Source organism: Alligator sinensis, unplaced genomic scaffold (genome assembly GCF_000455745.1).
Source record: "Alligator sinensis unplaced genomic scaffold, ASM45574v1 scaffold499_1, whole genome shotgun sequence".
In the NCBI taxonomy this organism is placed as follows: Eukaryota; Metazoa; Chordata; order Crocodylia; family Alligatoridae; genus Alligator; species Alligator sinensis.
The window spans coordinates 3,298,333-3,316,885 of NW_005841864.1; the positions used below are offsets into that span (position 1 = coordinate 3,298,333).

The following is an 18,553-nucleotide window of genomic DNA, read 5'->3' on the forward strand; positions in this document are numbered from 1 at the left end:
AAAGGAGTTTTACTTAGTGTGCCTTTGTTGGATAGCAGAAAAATAAAGATCCCCTTAGCATTTGATAGAAAAATTCAGTTGCCTCTGAGCTGATGTAATTTTCTTACTGCACCCTCTTATTAAAACAATACCCTAAATAATCTCATGAAGTTGCCCTTACTCTAACTGCATGTACTGTATTCTCTATTTTCAGATTTATTCATCTGCAACTTTGGGATGGGAAAGAGTTAATAAAAACACTTTAACTGGCTAAACATATAAGACATTCTGTCCCCTTTGTATAAAAAATTCAATTACAGGGAAACTGAATACAAAACAGTTATTGTAAAGTAAGTTCTTAATGGTACTGTAATAATAGGTCTGAATGGCTTTCACTACTAAATGAATACAGAAATGCAAAGACTACTGAAACCATGAACTCAATTCTTTAGTTCTTACTTAGGCAAAAATATGCAATGAAAATAACAGTGAGGTCTCATTCTGCTCATGAGTTTTGCATGAGCAGAATGTGCATGAACATTTAAACTGAACATCTAGTTTAAAAAAAAAAAAATCTGAAAAATCTAGCAGTGAAGAAGGGGGCAGGGAGGGGACACATCCAATATGAATTCAGCATTTTTGCATTTTTGTAATTTATTACTTTGCTATTACACAATTTCTACTTTGTCCAGTTTCGCTCACTGGTGCCACTCACATCTACAGGCTTTTCATCTGCAGCGCGAGCAGCGATAAGAGTCTTTCCTTGTAAGTCAACAGTTTTCTTCTCATCAGTCTGTCTTCTCACAATTAAGTTACAATCCAGATAGAGAGAAATAAACCTTGACTGTACGCTGATGCTAAGCTTATGCCACTGTCGATCAAACAGAGGATGGATTTCACGACTCTTAAAAACGTAATGAAGTATATTTCCCTGAGCAGATTTGGTCATATACTCCACAACTTTCTTTGTACCATCAACTAGGACAGAAACCTGCAAAATAAATAAGAATAAAAGTCATTCAAAATCTGAAATAAAAACAAGTACGAATAGAAGAAATAAAATAATTTAGCCTGAATAGAAAATAGGAAGAAAAAAAAATTTAGCAATCTGATAGCATAGTTTGAATAGAAACTATGGAATGCTCCCTCATAAAACTCAGTCAATACATGAGACCTATCTTATCCCACTGTTTGAGCTGATTTGTGAATTTTTGATGGACTTATATTTTTGTTTTTGTGATTTCACCACGCTATTTCAAAGCAGCAAATCTATCTTTTAATTAGTTGTATCTGAAGCCAGAGTTAAAAAAAAAAACAAACAAATACTAAACTGTATCTGTCATCCTCCAACCAAAAAGAAACTAAATAAAAAACTGAAAATCTATGCTCACCTCTGGGGTGTTGTGCTGATTTAAAATTTGCCATATATACCACTGCTCTTTTTTTGTGTTTCGTCTTACACGGAATGTGGCTCTTAAGGAGTATTCTTCAGGAAGCCCATTTGGAAACATTTGCCTACAAGGGAAAAAAAAAACAAAAGAAATGTTCTTTTTATTCTGATACTCACATGCAACAGAAATGGGGGGGGAGAAAAGGGAACAGGAGACCTATGCTAAATACAGAGTTAGACTCTCATTCACACTCATGTAAACCTTTTTTACTTTCAAAGTCCGAATGTGACAAGATATAAACTTTTTTGTACTCAAATTATAGTGCAATCCATTTATAAGAATAAGTGATTAAAGAACAATATACTTAGAAAGATCAATTTATGTTTTCTGAATCATTTAATACCTTTTATAACTGTTAAAATGACTGATGATAAATAACAGCATTGAATTAGAATGGAATAATTTGAATGATAAATTATAATTTTTTATCCATATTATTGCTTGAATTCCCCACAGAAATACTCCCACTCCCAAACTCACCATTTTTATCATGAAGATGAAATTTCTGTAAAGAGCAGAATAGGCTCTAGACAAATCCTGACTGACAGGGAAAATGGTGGGTAGGCAGGAGGGGACAGCAGAGGAACCAGGCCCCAGGAATTCCATCTCCAGATTGCAGATGTGAGGATGGTGCCAGCCAGGCAGCTGGCTCAGAACACCCTGAACTTTTGAATGAGTCACTTCTGTAATTATTTTTTTTATATGGGAGATGAATATTTTCTCCTAACACTGTAGGAAAAACCTTTTGGTTGAATAGTCATGAGTCCTAACTAAACATACCAAAATATCTATTAACTCTTTATTAACTCTTTAAAGATGAAATAAAACATGTAAGGCAGCAAAAGAAAATAACAAAACAGTAAACATGTTAATGTCACTCTACAGTGCAGTCTGAGGTCTATACAAATGGTGACTTCACTCAGCAGTAAGTAAAAAGTGTTAAATGGAGCACTTAGAAGCCAGTCCTAAAAAGACAATACATGAACATCTAGAAACAATGGCTCATAGCTTTTCTGATTTGTGTATTCCCAGAACAATGACCACAACACCCCACACAACTATGATTCCAAATGGTTTCCCACGTTTCTTTCTTCTCACATCATGCTAGTTCTAGTGCAAAAGAAATTATGATCATTCCTACATTCTTCCCTGTTTTATGACATGGAAGAAGATGGAGGAGGGCAAATTTATATATAATTATAACCACAGTCACAATTACTTTGGAAAGCACAATTCTGTAAGTGGAAGAAAGAATAAGCAGCAGTTCCATCCAATAAGCCTCCTTACAATTAGGAATCTTTCCCTTTTCCTATCCAAAGTTCTCCTTCTTACCAACTACTTCTGAAGAATAAGAACTTGATGGTGAGTGAGAATAAGTGCTGTCCTGCAGTCTTTAGTATCGCTCACTTCTTGATGGATAGCACTTAGTATTGATTTACAGTAAAGTTGATACACATTTGTGTGCGAGATTTAATAATTAAAACATACAACCAAAGTAGCTGTAGTTGTAAGATGTACATCATACAATAAGGAACTGCTTACACCATTTTGTGCACATGTAAGTAACTGCACAAGCTTCAAGAGAATATAAAAACAGGATTGACTATCACAGAAAATATAATCCATGCATGTGTGTATTCCAAATAATATTAAAATAACTGGGCTTTGGCAGGCCAAGGGAAAAATATAAAGTACATTTCAAAGTAAAACTTCTGCCATGTCTCACTTTTATTTTTTTTTTGTGATATGATAAAAAGATATTTATTTGACTGCCTCCAAGAGTTCATTTTTACTGAAAGTTTGACATTACTTATATTTTAAAACAAATTAAGATTTCTATTAAAACTATTTGTAACTTTTATATTGCAAAAGAAAAAAAGTAGATCCATAAGTTACAAACTCAGACTATCCTTGTAGTTTATCAGCTGATTCATTTAATGTTAAACAGTGAATACAATATGTACTAAACATGCTAGGATGCTGAAATAATTAAACCTCTCATTTTTAAAACTGAAAAACGCTCTCTTCCAAACACAATTGTTTTCAAAGACTGAATACATCAGTTTCAAGCACCTGGAACAGATGTAAACAGCCACAACACAACAAAAATGAACTGATATCTTACAACATGCAATCGTGTAGTTCATTATTCAGGGAACAATTTTTGTCTGATAAAAAATAACAGGGTTGTCCACTTGGAAGTACAGATTATGCACCAAAAGTCATTCCCCTCATCAGAATGCACAGAACCCTATTTCCATAAAACAGAGAAATTGTTCTCTCACCTTCTATAGGACCATTCAATATAAATGGTTTAATTTTAGATCACCGCAGATGTTAGTAAAATTACATGCTGATTTACAGTTTTTGTAAGCCCAAAGAAGTCAACATGACCCCCTAATGTAATAGAAACAAGGAACAACTTTCAAATTAATGAATATTCATTATAGCTTATTTATCTGAAAAGTGGTATAAAAACCTTTACCTTTTACTGCTGGAGGAAAAGAATATAAGAAGTATTGCTCTCAGCATAATATTATGTCCCCTAGGACAAGAACAGGAATCCTCCAAATAATTTAAATTTGTCTCTAGCAATTCACATGTCAAAAGATCAATGTAATCCTTCTGGGTCTGTCTTAAAGTTGGAAACTTAAGTAAACAATGCATGTTCTGGAAGAAGTCTTGAGGATACCGAGAGGAGAATGATTGTGTGACAAAGGGGATATTAGTTTTAAGAACAGCAATGGAAGCAGGAGCAAAGTACAATGTGAAAAATATACTGCAATCCACTTACATCAATACTAATGCTAGCTGGTGAATACTGTTCTTTCCCTTTCTTCTGGCCTTTACTATGTTCCCACATGTTTTCAGTTACAATATATTTTTAATGGCGGTTGTTCTATTTAAAATCAAACATCTTAAATATTTTAACATGGATTCCATAATTTGGGGATTTTTTTTTTGGAGGGGCTTGGTTAAGTTCTATTATTAAAGTTCATTTGCTGGTTCTGAGATTCAAAGGTCTTGTTCATGTTATTGTTGACTGTTTTGTTGTTGGCAGGGCATGAGGGGAATGACTGTTTTGCTGCTGCTGTTATAGTTTTCTTGGACTGTTTTTAATAATCTGGCTAGATGCCTAGAGCACTTGGATCTATTTGTCTATTTATTTATTAAAAAAAAAAAAAACATAGAAAGGTAGTTATGTTGGAATACTCTTTGGTTAAGAATGGCACATGCCCAAAAGAAAGGTACAGTCTTCAAAAGGTAGACTTTTGAAGACTGTACTGTCTTCATGTACTGTCTTCATGTACTGTCTTGAAGACTGTATATCCAACTGGATATAATAATTATTTGGACACTTCCATCAAAAACAAATAACAGGGTGCTTCTTTATTAATACCATTTTTTTCATATACTTGCAAAACGGAAAAATTCACAAGCAGCACCTTAGATGAACAGTAGATTACTTGGAAGAGGCTCTCCTCTCCCTGTTTCCAGGGCCATGGGCAAGGTAACACCTGCAGCATTTCAGGAAGACATCTCTAACCCAAAGAGCATCTCTCTGGATTTGAATATTGATGGTCTTTCCAACCATATGTAAACATCTCTTTAGGAAGATATAAGTAGGCTTTAATTACTGGAAGAAGAAGGTCAGACCAGCTTGTATTTTTGTGGTAAGAAAAATCTTTTGCCAGCTGGAAAAGGATGAAGGGAAGTTAGAGAAACTGTGAAGAACATAGGGGGAGGGGGCGTTTCTGAAAAACAGAGGGTGGAAAAATTCCTGGGAAAATGTATGTTAATATTAAGAAACTTAAATTAGCCTCGTTACTTCCATTATTTTAGAAATTGTGGATACTTGTGTGGTACTGTCTAATAATATTTAATTGTCTTTTGAAATTATGAACATTCATCTCAGAAAACTTTTGACAATCTGAGTATACAGAATATAATAAAGTGCCCTTCTTTCCTGTTTACCAAACAGTTTTAAAAACAGCATAAGAGCTAAATTATAAGCTGTTTATTCTAACTTCTTTTGCCACTGAACTGACATAAAACTGGTAATGGCGGAAAACATCTTAGAAGAAGTGAAGAACACATACAAAATCAAATTAATCCTTAATTAATCCTTAACAGAATCCAGAACAGAATCCAAATTAATCCTTAACAGAACTCCATTGATTACAATAGAATTAGATAAGGAATTAACTGAGCCAATAATTTATATTGGGTGGGCAAAATACAGCCTGGGGCCTTCTTGCTGCCCGTGCCTGGCCTGCCCAGAGGCTCCTCTGTACTGCCACTGTTGTCCCGCTGGGTGACCCAGAGGCAGCAGCAAAAGTGTCAGAGAGGAGTAGCAGGGCAGCCCAGACATGAGCTATGGGCAGCTGCAGCAAGAAGGGCCCAGCAGTGGAGAGGGTGGGGGAGGGTGCTTTCCCCTGGGACCAACAACAGCTTCTGCCCAGCTGCTGCCACTGCTCAGTTTGGGCAGACAAGTCCAGACCAGGCACAGGGTAGGCCAGGTCAGGGCTGTGCACGAAGGTTCCCCTTCATCCCTTTCCAACTTCCTTTCATCCCCATCTGGCTGGTTCAGAGCTGGTCCTCTCTGCTGGGCTGAGTCCAGAGCGGGCGCAGGATGGGGTCTTGTGCATGGGTTGCCACCAGTATCATGAGGCTGAGGCCAGCAGTGACGACAGCCAGAAAAATCCACCACTGTAGCCTGTGCTGCACAGAACGGCAGGGCAGGCTAGGGACTGGGGCTATGCGCTCTTCGAGGGGGTGTAGGGGCTCTAGGCTGCTGCTGGTGTTGCAGGAACTGAACTAATGTGGCTGATGTTAACATAGAGTGTAATAGTAGTGAAATGTAACCATGTTAGTCTTGTCCTGTAAGCAACTTGAAAATTTCATTTTGTACGCTTCTGCTTGACATAGGTCAATGAACTCTGCATGGCCTTTATGGATGAGCGTGTGTAAAAGGGTGAATCATGAAAGAATGGCATATAGACAGGAGAAGAAGATTTAACTGTTTATGTAAGCAACCTGGTGCCAAATGTAAGTTACCAGTCAGCAAACTAATTAACGAATGGCTGAAGAATCCCTTTTAGGCCTAGGGCACAAAGAAGATAACGAGGAGAAGGAATGCACCCATCCTGCCAGATGGGCAGCAAGAACACTCCAAGGCTGAGATAAGTTGAAGACAAAAGAAGAACAACAACCGCAAAAAGAGAAGTTGGGTATGGAAAAACCCCAAAGCACTGAAACAAAGGATGCCAATCCCTATAAAAGAACACTTTGAAAATGCCAAGTTGGGTGAGTCTCTTTCTCTACTGCTGTTTCATCAGAGCACAGATGCATCTGTTCACCCCGCTCCAGCTGTTATCTTCAAATCTGCTATCCTCAAATCATCATCATCTACTCAATAAGCCCGGGTTGGCCACCCTGGGCTAATATTAAGCAACTACTGCTGGTAACTATATCTGGTGTATGTGTGGATGGAATGGTTGTTTTGTGTATGTGTATGCCTGTGTGTAATGATGTGTATGATGATTTGTGTGTGTTTGTATGAATGGTGTGTCTGAACCTCTATTTCTAACTCATGTAATCAATAAACACGGCACCGTGCCTTATCCCCCTTTATAAAGTCTCGCTCGTGATTTGAGCAATTGGCAATTTGAGTAACACTGGCAGGGGTGGGAGTGCTGACTAGCCACAGCAGCTCCCTAGAAATACCCATGTGGCCCATGGGCCCAAATAATTGCCCACCCCTGATTTAAAAAGCACCCTATTTACCTGAATCCAAGATGACTTCAAATTTAAGATGACTGGCCAATAATTGGATTCTATATATAGAAAATTATAAATGTGCCTGCTCCCCTACCATCTGCCTACCTAGTTCCTGTCCCACTGCCACGTGCCCTCCTGTCACCTGCCCCTCCCATGCCTGAGCCTGCCCCCTGGGCCTTGACCACATGCCTATGCCTCCCCCTACCCCTACTCCCTCTGTAGCCTGCCCCTCTGCTCCTTGCCCCCACGCCTGTTCCTGCTCCTCCAACTCTCTGCCACTCTATCCACAGTTTGCTCCGGTAGCCTCTCTCGTATCCCTTACTACACCATGCCTCTGCCTGCTCCCACACCTTACCCACCCATGTCTGACCTCTGCCCCACTCCCATGTCTGCACCCTTCTCTACCACTTACCTCTACTGCAGCTCTGCTGAAACACTGGGGCAATCAGCAGCAGCAGCACAGCCCTAGCCAGCCCCAGCTCAGCCCAGTCAGGGAGAAGTGGCAGCATCTCTCAGCTGTGCCAGGTTGGGCTTAGAGAGCCAGAGCAGAAGGGAGAAGGCTGGGTGGCTGTACAGTTTCCCCCATGCTCCTCAGCTACAAGTGCCCTCCTCCACCAAATGAGTTATCCTGGCTCCAGGCAGGTGGTGGCTCAGCTCTGCCTTCAGCCCCAAGCCCACTGCCAAAGCCAGATTTAAGCTGCCACCTGCTCTGGGCCAGTACTCAAATCTAGAACAAAGTTTTTATTTCCCCACTATGATGATGGGGGAGAGTGGGGAACCTTGCACTGGATTCAAGTAAATATGGTATGTTCCACATGGTATTCTAAAAACATCAGAAACATTGTGAAGAATTTCAAACTTCTAAATGAAGTTCATATTAAAGGTATAAGTTACACAAAATGGGTTGTCAAGTCAATAGGATGCGTCAGGGGACAAAGGATTGTGAGTAGTGGGTCTTGACACTACAGCCAGGGGGAGGTTGAAAGGAATCTGTCCTGTTGAATAGTCTCACAGGCACTGAAAGGGCTGCTGCTTATACAGAGGCAGCTGCACCCCTGCAGGTACACAGGCCAGCTGGAAGCAATTAGGCCACTGGGAGCTAAGCCCATGCAAAAACAAACAAAAATATACTACTCTCTGTACTGTTCAATAATTCTTTAGAAGACAGACCAATGTAAAAGTATACTTTACACTTATCCCAATAGAATTATGCCAGCACATGGTATACCTATTGCATGCCAAAGACCTAACTTAAGAAAAGACACGTGTTTAGACTATGAAGGGAGACAGATTGCCAGATGTAACTAAATACATATTCCTTGGTGAGTGGTTAATTGAAAGTCATTAATGGATACCTCGAAGAATGGTTTCACATTCAACCCTCCAAGCCAGACAATGAATAAGACAATGGTAGCATACCAGGAAATGGATACTCAGAAAACCAGCATACTCCAGAATTAGGTTTTGCCCATACTCTATTGCAGTAGTGCCCAACCTTTTCCCTTCTTGGGCAGGATGGACAATGCTCAGTCTGTCTGCAAACCAGTGAGGCAGGATACAACAATCTAGCCTGGGGTGGGGGGCACTGAGGCAGCGAGTAGCCTAGCCCTGATTGGGTACTGTGGGGAAAGGGGCATCGCCCAGCCCCGATTCCACCACGTGTGGGGGGGCGGGGGTGACCCAGTCTCATGGGGTTTGGGAATTTGGGGTGAGGGGAGGAGTGGCAATATTATTTGTCACTGCTCTCTGCCAAATTTCCTGACCCACTGAAGAACCCAGCATGGAGGATGCCATGGTTCCGTGGGTCAAAGTTGAGCACACCTGTTGAGTTCTACTGCCTAAATGGCTCTATCACATAAGTTGAACTCTATAGCCTACATGGTTCTGAGTTTGTATAATGCAACAAAAAACAGGATGCCATTTAAAATTGCCCAGATAGAGATGATTAGCACAATATCAATTTTTTTTTTAAATGGGAATGATACAAAATATTGCTCCCTCTAAAAATCAGTTTCTGATACTAACTAGAATGTTTAAAAAAAGAACTGCTTCTAAGAAATGAATGTACAATAATGTCCAAATCAAAGCCAAAAACATTTTATCAATAAACACTGACAAAAAAAAAAAAAAAAAAATCAACAACAAACATACCATAATGCTAATATTTGAGAAATCAAAATACATCATGTAGAATTGTATAGAACTTTAGGTTTATAATTTAAAGCCTCTAAGAATTTTTAATATAATGTTCCATTTAGTATTCCATATACTTGTGAATGCGGGAGTCCAAAAAAATCCTATTAAAAACAATGGCATCCATATGCAATGCAATGTTGCTAAAGATGGTATGCAGTACTAGCCACATAGATGAGAAAAGGCAAGTTACACCGCATACACGCACTGCCAAGATAGTAGCATGACACAGTATCACCCAATCCATGCAGCACAGAGAAAAGACATTGTCCTAAGAAAGAAGGAAGTCTGAATCCTGCTATACAACAAAAGCAAAAAGGTATGAAGCACGAACACAGGCCATGGACAGATATTACATTTGTAGTAATATATATAGCAGTATAAAATTTAAAGAAGCATTATAGAAATGTTCTTAGATAAAACAAGAACTTCTCTGTAGATTATGTTTTGTAGTACCATATATAACATTGGTCCAGTACACTACAGGGGTTCTCTCAGTCCCACTGCATCCCACAGTGCTGCATTCTTTCTCCTCCCCCTCTCTCCAAGGGGGAAGAGAAGCAGAACAGAGTCACTGAGTATGGCCCTGGGGAGCACAGCCGGCCTGTTCCTCACTGTGAACAGGATGTCAGTGAGCCCAGGACTAGACTCACCTGTAGTAAGCAGGCTGCAGCCCTCAATATTATGTGTTCTCAAAGCCAGTCACATCCTTGGTAAGGGCTGCTTAAAACAACTGGAAGAATCTAAGTACACAGGTTAAATAAACACAACTTGGCATGTGCCATACCAACTTGTGCTTATGATGTATGTCATAATTTATAGAAACTATAGCTAGCATATGCTTCTGTGTCCAAAAACATAAAGCAAAATCCCTAATATAAGCTGTTAGATCAACAACAGTAAGCAGCAGATGGGTTACATATCCATAATTCAGATGTCTAGTTATTTGTCACCCTAAACTAGGTTGTGGTTTCAGCCATCTACCCCAGGCCTACCTGCAAACACCAGGTGTGTTCCCTACAGAATTAGTGCTGAAGTGTGCAAAGAACACATGTTCACACATCCACAGACAAAGATAATGGATGCAAAAGCATACCACATTGAGACAACCTTTATTTGCCCAATTAGTTTCTAACTTCTACATGTTTGTAGGAAGTTTCTGTGGTATCCCATTGCCACAATTTAATAAATGTTGCTCTGCTTTCTCTGGGGATAGGTACTATGAATGATTCCACAAGGGGCATATCCATTTTATGCATTTACCCCAACTAGAAGTCATAGAAAGTAAGGGCTGGAAGCATGAACAAGGCATACCAGCGGCTAGAAGGGACCATTAAAAAACATCCAGTCAAACCCCCCTGCTCTGGGCTGGAAAAATGCTGAGATGAAATGGAGAAAGAGTACAAATATTTGTACATGAATTTTGTATTTATGCACTTTCACTGGGCCATGGGATGTTCAAGTACAGTTTTTGTCTGTTTTTTAAGAAGTTCTGAAAGTTTCTGATACTCAAATATCTCTTGGTTTTCCCATTTCTACTGGACTTGATGAGCTAACTATGAATCATGAAATAAGCCAGTGATGTCTAACTTTTTTGCCTGGAGGGCCAGGTTGGCAGTGCCCAGTCCATCTGCAGGCTGGATCCAGCTAGTGTTCCTGATCCAGCACCCAGGTGAGCATGGGAGGCACGATCTGGCTATATGGAGGAAGGTCAGGGGCAGGCCAGCTCCAATCTGGCCCCATAGGGAGGGAAGCGGGTGTGGCCCACCCCAGTTCGGCTCTGTGTAGCTGCAGGGGGCATGGCCAGTCCTGATCCAGAAGCATAGGAGGGTGGGGGCACATGGCCTGGCACCATGGAGGAAGGGAGCATAGCTTGGCTTCCACTAGCCACACTGTTGTTGGGATTTGACACGGGGAATGGTGGCTGTCTTAATGGCGACTGCTCCCCCGCTGCCAAATTTCCATACCTGTGGGGAGCTCTGCAGACAGCATGCAATGGCTCTATAGGCTGCATTGGGCCTACAGGACAGAGATTGAGGACCCCTGAATTAAACAGTAGAAACATTGTGCTGTAAACAGTGTCTCAGTACTATTTTTGTGAAGCAGAATTAGAAGCAACTTACATCTGTAGACAGACATAAATATAGCTTTACTTCTTGAGTATATATTGCTTTTTGTATTTGCTTTTGGGTTAAGAAGATAATAGCAAAATACTTTGAAAATAGGCTTATTTAGCTTTGTAATATTATTAAGAGCTGTTTGAATGGTCGCGAGAGTGGAAATGTGAATCCCAAGGGTACCATAGGACAATGGAGCAGGGCTGTGAAAAAATAAACTGGTTTGAGCTGGTCAAAACAGGCTGCAAGTACATAAGATTCTGCAAACTTCTGCCATGTGATAACAGGATGGTAACATCTGCATTCCCCACTGCTTTAAGGACCTTTTGAAAGGCTTATGTATCTGATATAAGACGTGTGGTTATTGGAGAACGACAGAACCTGCCCAGCAATTGAACGAGAGTTGCCCTTTTGGTAATTTTGCCATTATTGTGGAAAAGTTGATAAAAACCTGCAGTAAGGACTTCATGGTGGTGCCCTTTTACATCAAGACAAGAACCAGAACCAGACTGCACCTTGGAGAGACATGCCAATGACCCCTCTTCTAACATCAAGCAACTAAACCCCGTTCGATTGGCCATTGATTGAGGACAGCTTGATCTAGTGATGTATGAATGAATGAGTATGTGTGTGTATATTAGATGGGGGTAGGGTTTTTATTAGAAAGAAATATAAAGACTCAATAAACTTACCTCTGTTCAAACAAAATTCAAGACTGTGCCTTTTGTCGCGCACCATCTTTTATTTACCTTTTCCTTTTTTCTTTAAAAGGTACTAACAATAAAGTAACTTCTATTTTTAATTGAATTTTTTGTTTCAATTTAAACTCTTAATTGTTCCATAGTGAATGAGTGAGTTAGAGTAGATTATGAACTTCCGTATTTATAAGTATCAATGGAGCCTCTGACTTGCTGAATATCTTCCAGGAAGAGAAAACTGATCCAGCTTATATTTCCTGAGAGTGAAGTGAGAGATGTTTGGAGTTTATGGCAAGACACTTCTTTTCCAGCTGACATATACCATCACCTGTCATGTTACAAATAATTTGGTGACCAGAAGTCAGAGAGAGAGTTTGAACTGTTTTCCTCTGGTGGGTGATGATGTATTTAGTATCATGCTGACTGAGATACTGAAATCTTACCCTTTTTTGTTTGCTAAGGGGATTCAAATTGTTAATAAGAAAATAAAGCTCATATGACCAAACCTAATAATCTCACTTAGTATTACTGTTAAAATTTGCCCAATAGCCATAACATTTACTAAGTGGTAAGACAAAAAATAAAGATATTCTGAAGCATAACTGATTGGTATAACATGAAGGAGGACAGAGGGAGTTCTCCCAGCCTGTGCTTCAAGGAGGTATTTTGAAACCTTTTTCAAATAAAAATTAAGATCAGCTGTCTGTTACCCGAAATAATAAGAAATTATTTTCCCTCATCCATCTTCCTCATATCACATTATGATACAGTGTGTGGTTTCACATTGCATTCATCCTCAAGTTGCATCATATAATATGTCATATGAAAACAACTTAAGGGAAAGTATTTATGACTCGGATGGCACAAACCAGTTCAGGAAAAATAAGAACCAAGTAAATCCTTTGCCCCAAATTCTGTCTGAACTCAATACTGAATATCTTAAAAAGGTTAGAAACATTGCAGCGTACTAACTTTTAGATTTTTTTGTACACTTTTGTACCTCAGCATTTTTTCATTTCTGAGAAGTCTTACAAATTTTTAAGTAATTTCTCATAATAAATTCCTATTTAATTTAAAAAAAAAAATGTATGGCCTCATTCCTATTAATTTCTATAGAACTTTTCCACAAGGGTTGATTTGGATTAGAGGTAGAAATGCAAAAACGGTATTAGGAAAGTATCTTTCACAGAAATTTTATTCAATGTATTTTTTAGACTATAAATTATTTGGGGCAGGGACGCTGGGCGAAATCCTTGACCTACTGAAGTCAATGAATATTTTGCCATCGATTCCAAAGAGGTCAGGATTTCCCACCATACTTTTCTTTATGTTTGGAAAGCATCTCACATTTTGGCTGCTCCTTAAAATAAGTTAACAATAAGAATTATAACTTTGAAAAAAAAAAAAAAAAAAGAAAAACAGAAAATCACATATATGAAATACTCTTCTTGAGGATTATTTTTAGCCCAATTTTGTAAGGCCGTGACATTTAGATAAAGTTCATAAACTTCTAGAACCCCAGCCTATAAGTCTAAAAAGGAATTATCTAGCTTACAAAGTGCTCCTGCCTTGGCTCCAGAACACCACCAGATAAAGTCTAATGCATGCTATGATGGCAATGTAACAGACAGACAGGCATGGGAGTAAGATAAGAAAGACACAAACTTCCACTGTTCTCTTTGCGAAGAGTATATTTGTCATCATATCAATCTGTCAGTGATTCATCAACCAAGAATTGAGAATAATTTATCAGATCACCTGAGCAGGAAAAGACTCCACCTTCTAAGAATGAGCGCTAAAAAACTCAATTTAAATTCAACTCAATTTAAATCTGTTGTTTTGGGCACTGAGGGGTTCCCTTAGTGATACTATTTGCCACCCATGGCAAAAACAACCATCCGAGGTTTTAGTCACCTCACAGAAAAGAATGAGTCTAAGATCTGGATTCAATGGAATCAGAATTTATGTCTTCTTCTCATTAACCCTCAGACTTAACTGACTGTTAGAGAGACACCTTCCAAGAAAATACATTAAGACAAGGCTTGGTTTAGATCAAAACCTCCTACTGAGCCCATCAAATCTGGTGGTATACTTCTGTAATATGAAAGATGGCTGATGATACCAGATATTAAGACAGTAAAACTAAAAAGAGCAGTGGGAAGGGAGCTAAGGAGAAACTATGATTGTATTAAAAGTATCATGACTAATTTATGAATATATAGACTATATTCCCACATAGACTATATTTACAAATGTATGTGCATTATTTACAATACAAGACAAATTAAATAAGTGGTATTCTACAGCTTATAAAATTGGTACAAACAGTCCTGTGCACGCATTCTCAGTAAAATAAGTGTATAAAATATTTTTCTGTCAATTAACTTGAATTGTATGTGGAGACAACATTAGATACATTTTCAAAATGTAAAATCCCTTAACTTTTTCATCAGTCTCAAAACTAAAATGTGAATTGGACAATTAAATGCAAATTTCATAAGGAAAAAAATAAATAATCTCGACCAAGATGACATAAACAGAGAACTTGCATATAGAAATGAACTTTTTTCCAGAAAGTTAGAGAATGGACAGAGTTTAAAAAAAATCAGGCTTAAAATAGAAACTTCTTATATCTTTACCCATTAAGTTGTAACTATGTGTAGGAGGATGGCTTGCCCTTTAAGAGCTAGGAAGATATAAGCTAGCCTGCCATGTACAATCATTTGATCTACTGGAAGTGGTCAGGTGTTCCTCTTAAAAGGCAAGGAGAGACACCCAAAGAAATGTTGTAAAAGGAAGTCAGACTCTTGTTTAGGAGGCTGGGAGACTGAAGAGAAGGGGTCCTTAGGAGTGGTAGCCTAGGGTTGTTTGGGGAACATTTGATTTGATATTTTATTTAAATTTATGTTGAGAGATCAAATTGTTCCTCAGAAAAGAATTAAGTGGGATGGTGAGTTCTAAGGCAGGGAAACAAGCCAATTACGTTAAACCCAATAAGTCTGCTCATTATATTATGAGTCTACAACCTATTTACACAATGATGCATTTTGGTAAAACTGTGCTTATTAATGCAGTTCTCTATTGTGCTAAATCATATAAGCAACTTCTGTGTGACAATGACATAAGCATATATTATTTTTTAGTATTAATTTAGAGCTGAGGACAATTTTTTCTTGGTAATTTAACTTTTAGCATGAAGAATATCATATCGCCTATTGCAAAACACTAAATAATGAAAAATGTGTGATAAACTTATGACATTATACTGTCTTTACTGTATTACAAATGACATTTGGTATAATTATCCCATACATGGAGCTACAGAATATGCATGCATAGAAGACGACTTAAAGTTAAATAAACGAGTAATTTGGTTTTCATGCCCAAGGTACGCAGCCTGACATGATTAACTTTCATCAAGTAATTTCATGCGTCACTGATGGTACTTAGTACTTTTTAAAGATATATTTGTTTTTAAAAATAAAATCAGTTTAATATAGTAGAAACAAAATGTATCTGAAACAAACCAGAACTTTTACTTGTGGATAGTAACTAAATCAAACAAGCTTTTTTAACAAGGCAATATTCAATCAAACTGATGTCAAGATTTAGCATGAAGCAAATAAAATCATTTTAGTTATACACAATTCACAAAATGCACACAGATCCTTAAGCAGAGCAGTGAGGCTGGGCACTACTGTAACACTTAAATCTTTCAAGAATTCCAAACAGCTAATGAGTCATGACCTTCCTTTCCTGAAATCTTATCAGCTATCTTAAATCACAACATGTTTTTGAATGCTCTTAACCCTTTCACAACAACCCAATTTAAATTTATATAATTTCCTGTCTCCACATACACTTAAAAATACAATTATTGACAATTTCCCAAGTTTCAAGAACCTTCTAAACCAAAAAACGTGATAAAAATAGTTGCTTGCAGTTCCCTGATATTTCTCCCTCCTTCTCTCAGAAATGTGGACGTCTAATATTCCTTGTGATTGATAGAATCCTTTAAAATTTATGGCAAGTTTCTATTTCACCTAGTTGACAATCAAAGTTGTATAGGAGTGATTCTATTACAGTTGAAAGTGCCTCCATTATTGGAATAGGGAGATGTATGTACTTTTCCAGAGGGCAAGCCTAGTCCATTGTACATGCCTAGGAGGAGTAATAGAATTGTTCCCACACTTCAGCAGAGAGAGATAGTCTAGCCATGTTAGTCTGAAACCAGGCAGAAGAAAGGGTAGATTTGTACCCTATACTAAATCAGATCTGTATACCATAAGCTTTCATAAGGAAAAGGGGCTTACTTCAGCAGATGCTGTGAACGAACTGCCTTCTGCCTGGCCTCCTACACTTCAGTCTGTTAACTCAAGGTGCCTACAGACATTCAGGTCCTGCTCTAACTCATGGAACTTAACATAAAGTGCCATGAGTTTGAGCATCCTCCAACCCTCCTCCAACGTTCAACGCTGATAAATGCAAGGTTCTCCACCTTGGGAAGAAAAACCCGCAGCATCCTTATACACTCGGCAGTGCTATGTTGGCTAGCACTATGGAAGAAAGAGACTTGGGGGTCATCATTGACCGCAAGATGAACATGAGCCTGCAGTGCGATGCTGCGGCTAGTAAAGCGACCAAAACGCTGGCTTGCATCCATAGATGCTTCTCAAGCAAATCCCGGGACGTCATTCTCCCCTTGTACTCGGCCTTAATGAGGCCGCAGCTGGAGTACTGCGTCTAGTTTTGGGCTCCACAATTCAAAAAGGATGTGGAGAAGCTTGAGAGAGTCCAGAGAAGAGCCACGCGCATGATCAGAGGTCAGGGAAGCAGACCCTACGATGACAGGCTGAGAGCCCTGGGGCTCTTTAGCCTGGTAAAGCGCAGGCTCAGGGGTGATCTGATGGCCACCTGTAAGTTTATCAGGGGTGACCACCAGTATCTGGGGGAACGTTTGTTCACCAGAGCGCCCCAAGGGATGACGACTAGGTCGAATGGTCATAAACTACTGCAAGACCGTTTCAGGCTGGACATAAGGAAGAATTTCTTTACTGTCCGAGCCCCCAAGGTCTGGAACAGCCTGCCACCAGAGGTGGTTCAAGCGCCTACATTGAACAACTTCAAGAGCAAACTGGATGCTTATCTTGCTGGGATCCTATGACCCCAGCTGACTTTCTGCCCTTTGGGCAGGGGGCTGGACTCGATGATCTTCCGAGGTCCCTTCTAGCCCTAATGTCTATGAAATCTATGAAACACAACAGATGTTTGCCTGTCGGGTCAGAGGGGATCGAGTGTGCCTGCACCACCCTCCTGGCCAGCAGGCAGATGTGCTCTAGCATCTTCTAAGGAAGCTGCTGAACTGCCTCTCTCCCTAGTCCTGCCTCTCCCTCCCAGCTCCAGGGCGGTCAGCAGGGAGGAATGGGGAAGAGGAAGTGAGCAGCATGGAGCTGCTGGCTGGGCTTTGCCCAGCCCAAGCAGGGGGTGGGCAGTGGAATGGAGTTCCCCTACCACACAGGCCCCCACAAGTACCCTGTACTGGAGGGAGCTGGGCTAAGCCAACGAGGTGAGGGGCCTCCATTCCACTGCCCCCTTTCCAGCTGAGGCTAGGTGAGCTGGCAGCTCCATGCTACTCGCTTCCTCCTCCCTCCTTGAGAAAACACAAGTTCCCTAAGGTGCTCTAAAGCAAAGCGCCTTAAATCAAATACCTGATTATCCTCCAGGCCCAAAAGGTAACAGTCCCTGAGAGAAGCAAGGTGGGTAAGAGTGCTCAGAAACCCCCTTGGCTCAGCAAGGGCATATAGGAATGCCTGAGGACTAGAAGGGGGGTGTACAACTAGTGGAAGGGAGGAGCTATCACAAAGGAGGACTACTTCACCCTCGGCCCGGGAATGTAGGAGGGCTATCAGGAAGGCCAAGGCAGAGATGGAACTCAGGCTAGCGTCCAGGATTAAAGACAACAAAAAGTCCTTTTTCAAGTACCTTGGGAGCAAGAAGAGGGCACCAGGCAATGTAGGGCCCTGCAAGACACAAACGGTAATCTTGTGGCTACACCAGATGAGAAAGCTGGTATTTTTAACAGTTTCTTTCCTTCTGTTTTCCTGAACAGGGACTGGGATATCCCACCTACCAGAGGTAGGGACAATCTTGGGGATAGCTCTATCAAGCCTTCAATCAGTGCGGATGTAGTTAGGGATTTTCTGGAAGGGCTAGACATTTTTAAAGCTGCAGGTCCAGATGCCCTCCACCCAAGGGTGTTGAGGGAGCTGGCAGGGGTCATCGCGGAGCCCTTGGCCCAGCTGTATGAGCATTCGTGGTCATCTGGCCAGGTGCC

At 39.9% G+C, this 18,553-nt stretch overlaps 1 protein-coding gene across 12 annotated transcripts in view; it reads right to left on the reverse strand.

Annotated features, from left to right (window-relative positions):
* The window catches only part of COL19A1 (collagen type XIX alpha 1 chain), a 402,210-nt gene that overhangs the window by 351,552 nt on the left and 32,105 nt on the right, over positions 1-18,553 (reverse strand). For all 12 annotated transcript variants that reach the window (XM_025191070.1, XM_025191112.1, XM_025191107.1 and 9 more), the window contains exons 5-6: positions 1,371-1,494; positions 695-970 (exon numbers count right to left, since the gene is read on the reverse strand). In XM_025191070.1, coding sequence (XP_025046855.1) covers positions 695-970; positions 1,371-1,494 — 400 coding nt within the window. The remainder of the gene's footprint in view (positions 1-694; positions 971-1,370; positions 1,495-18,553) is intronic.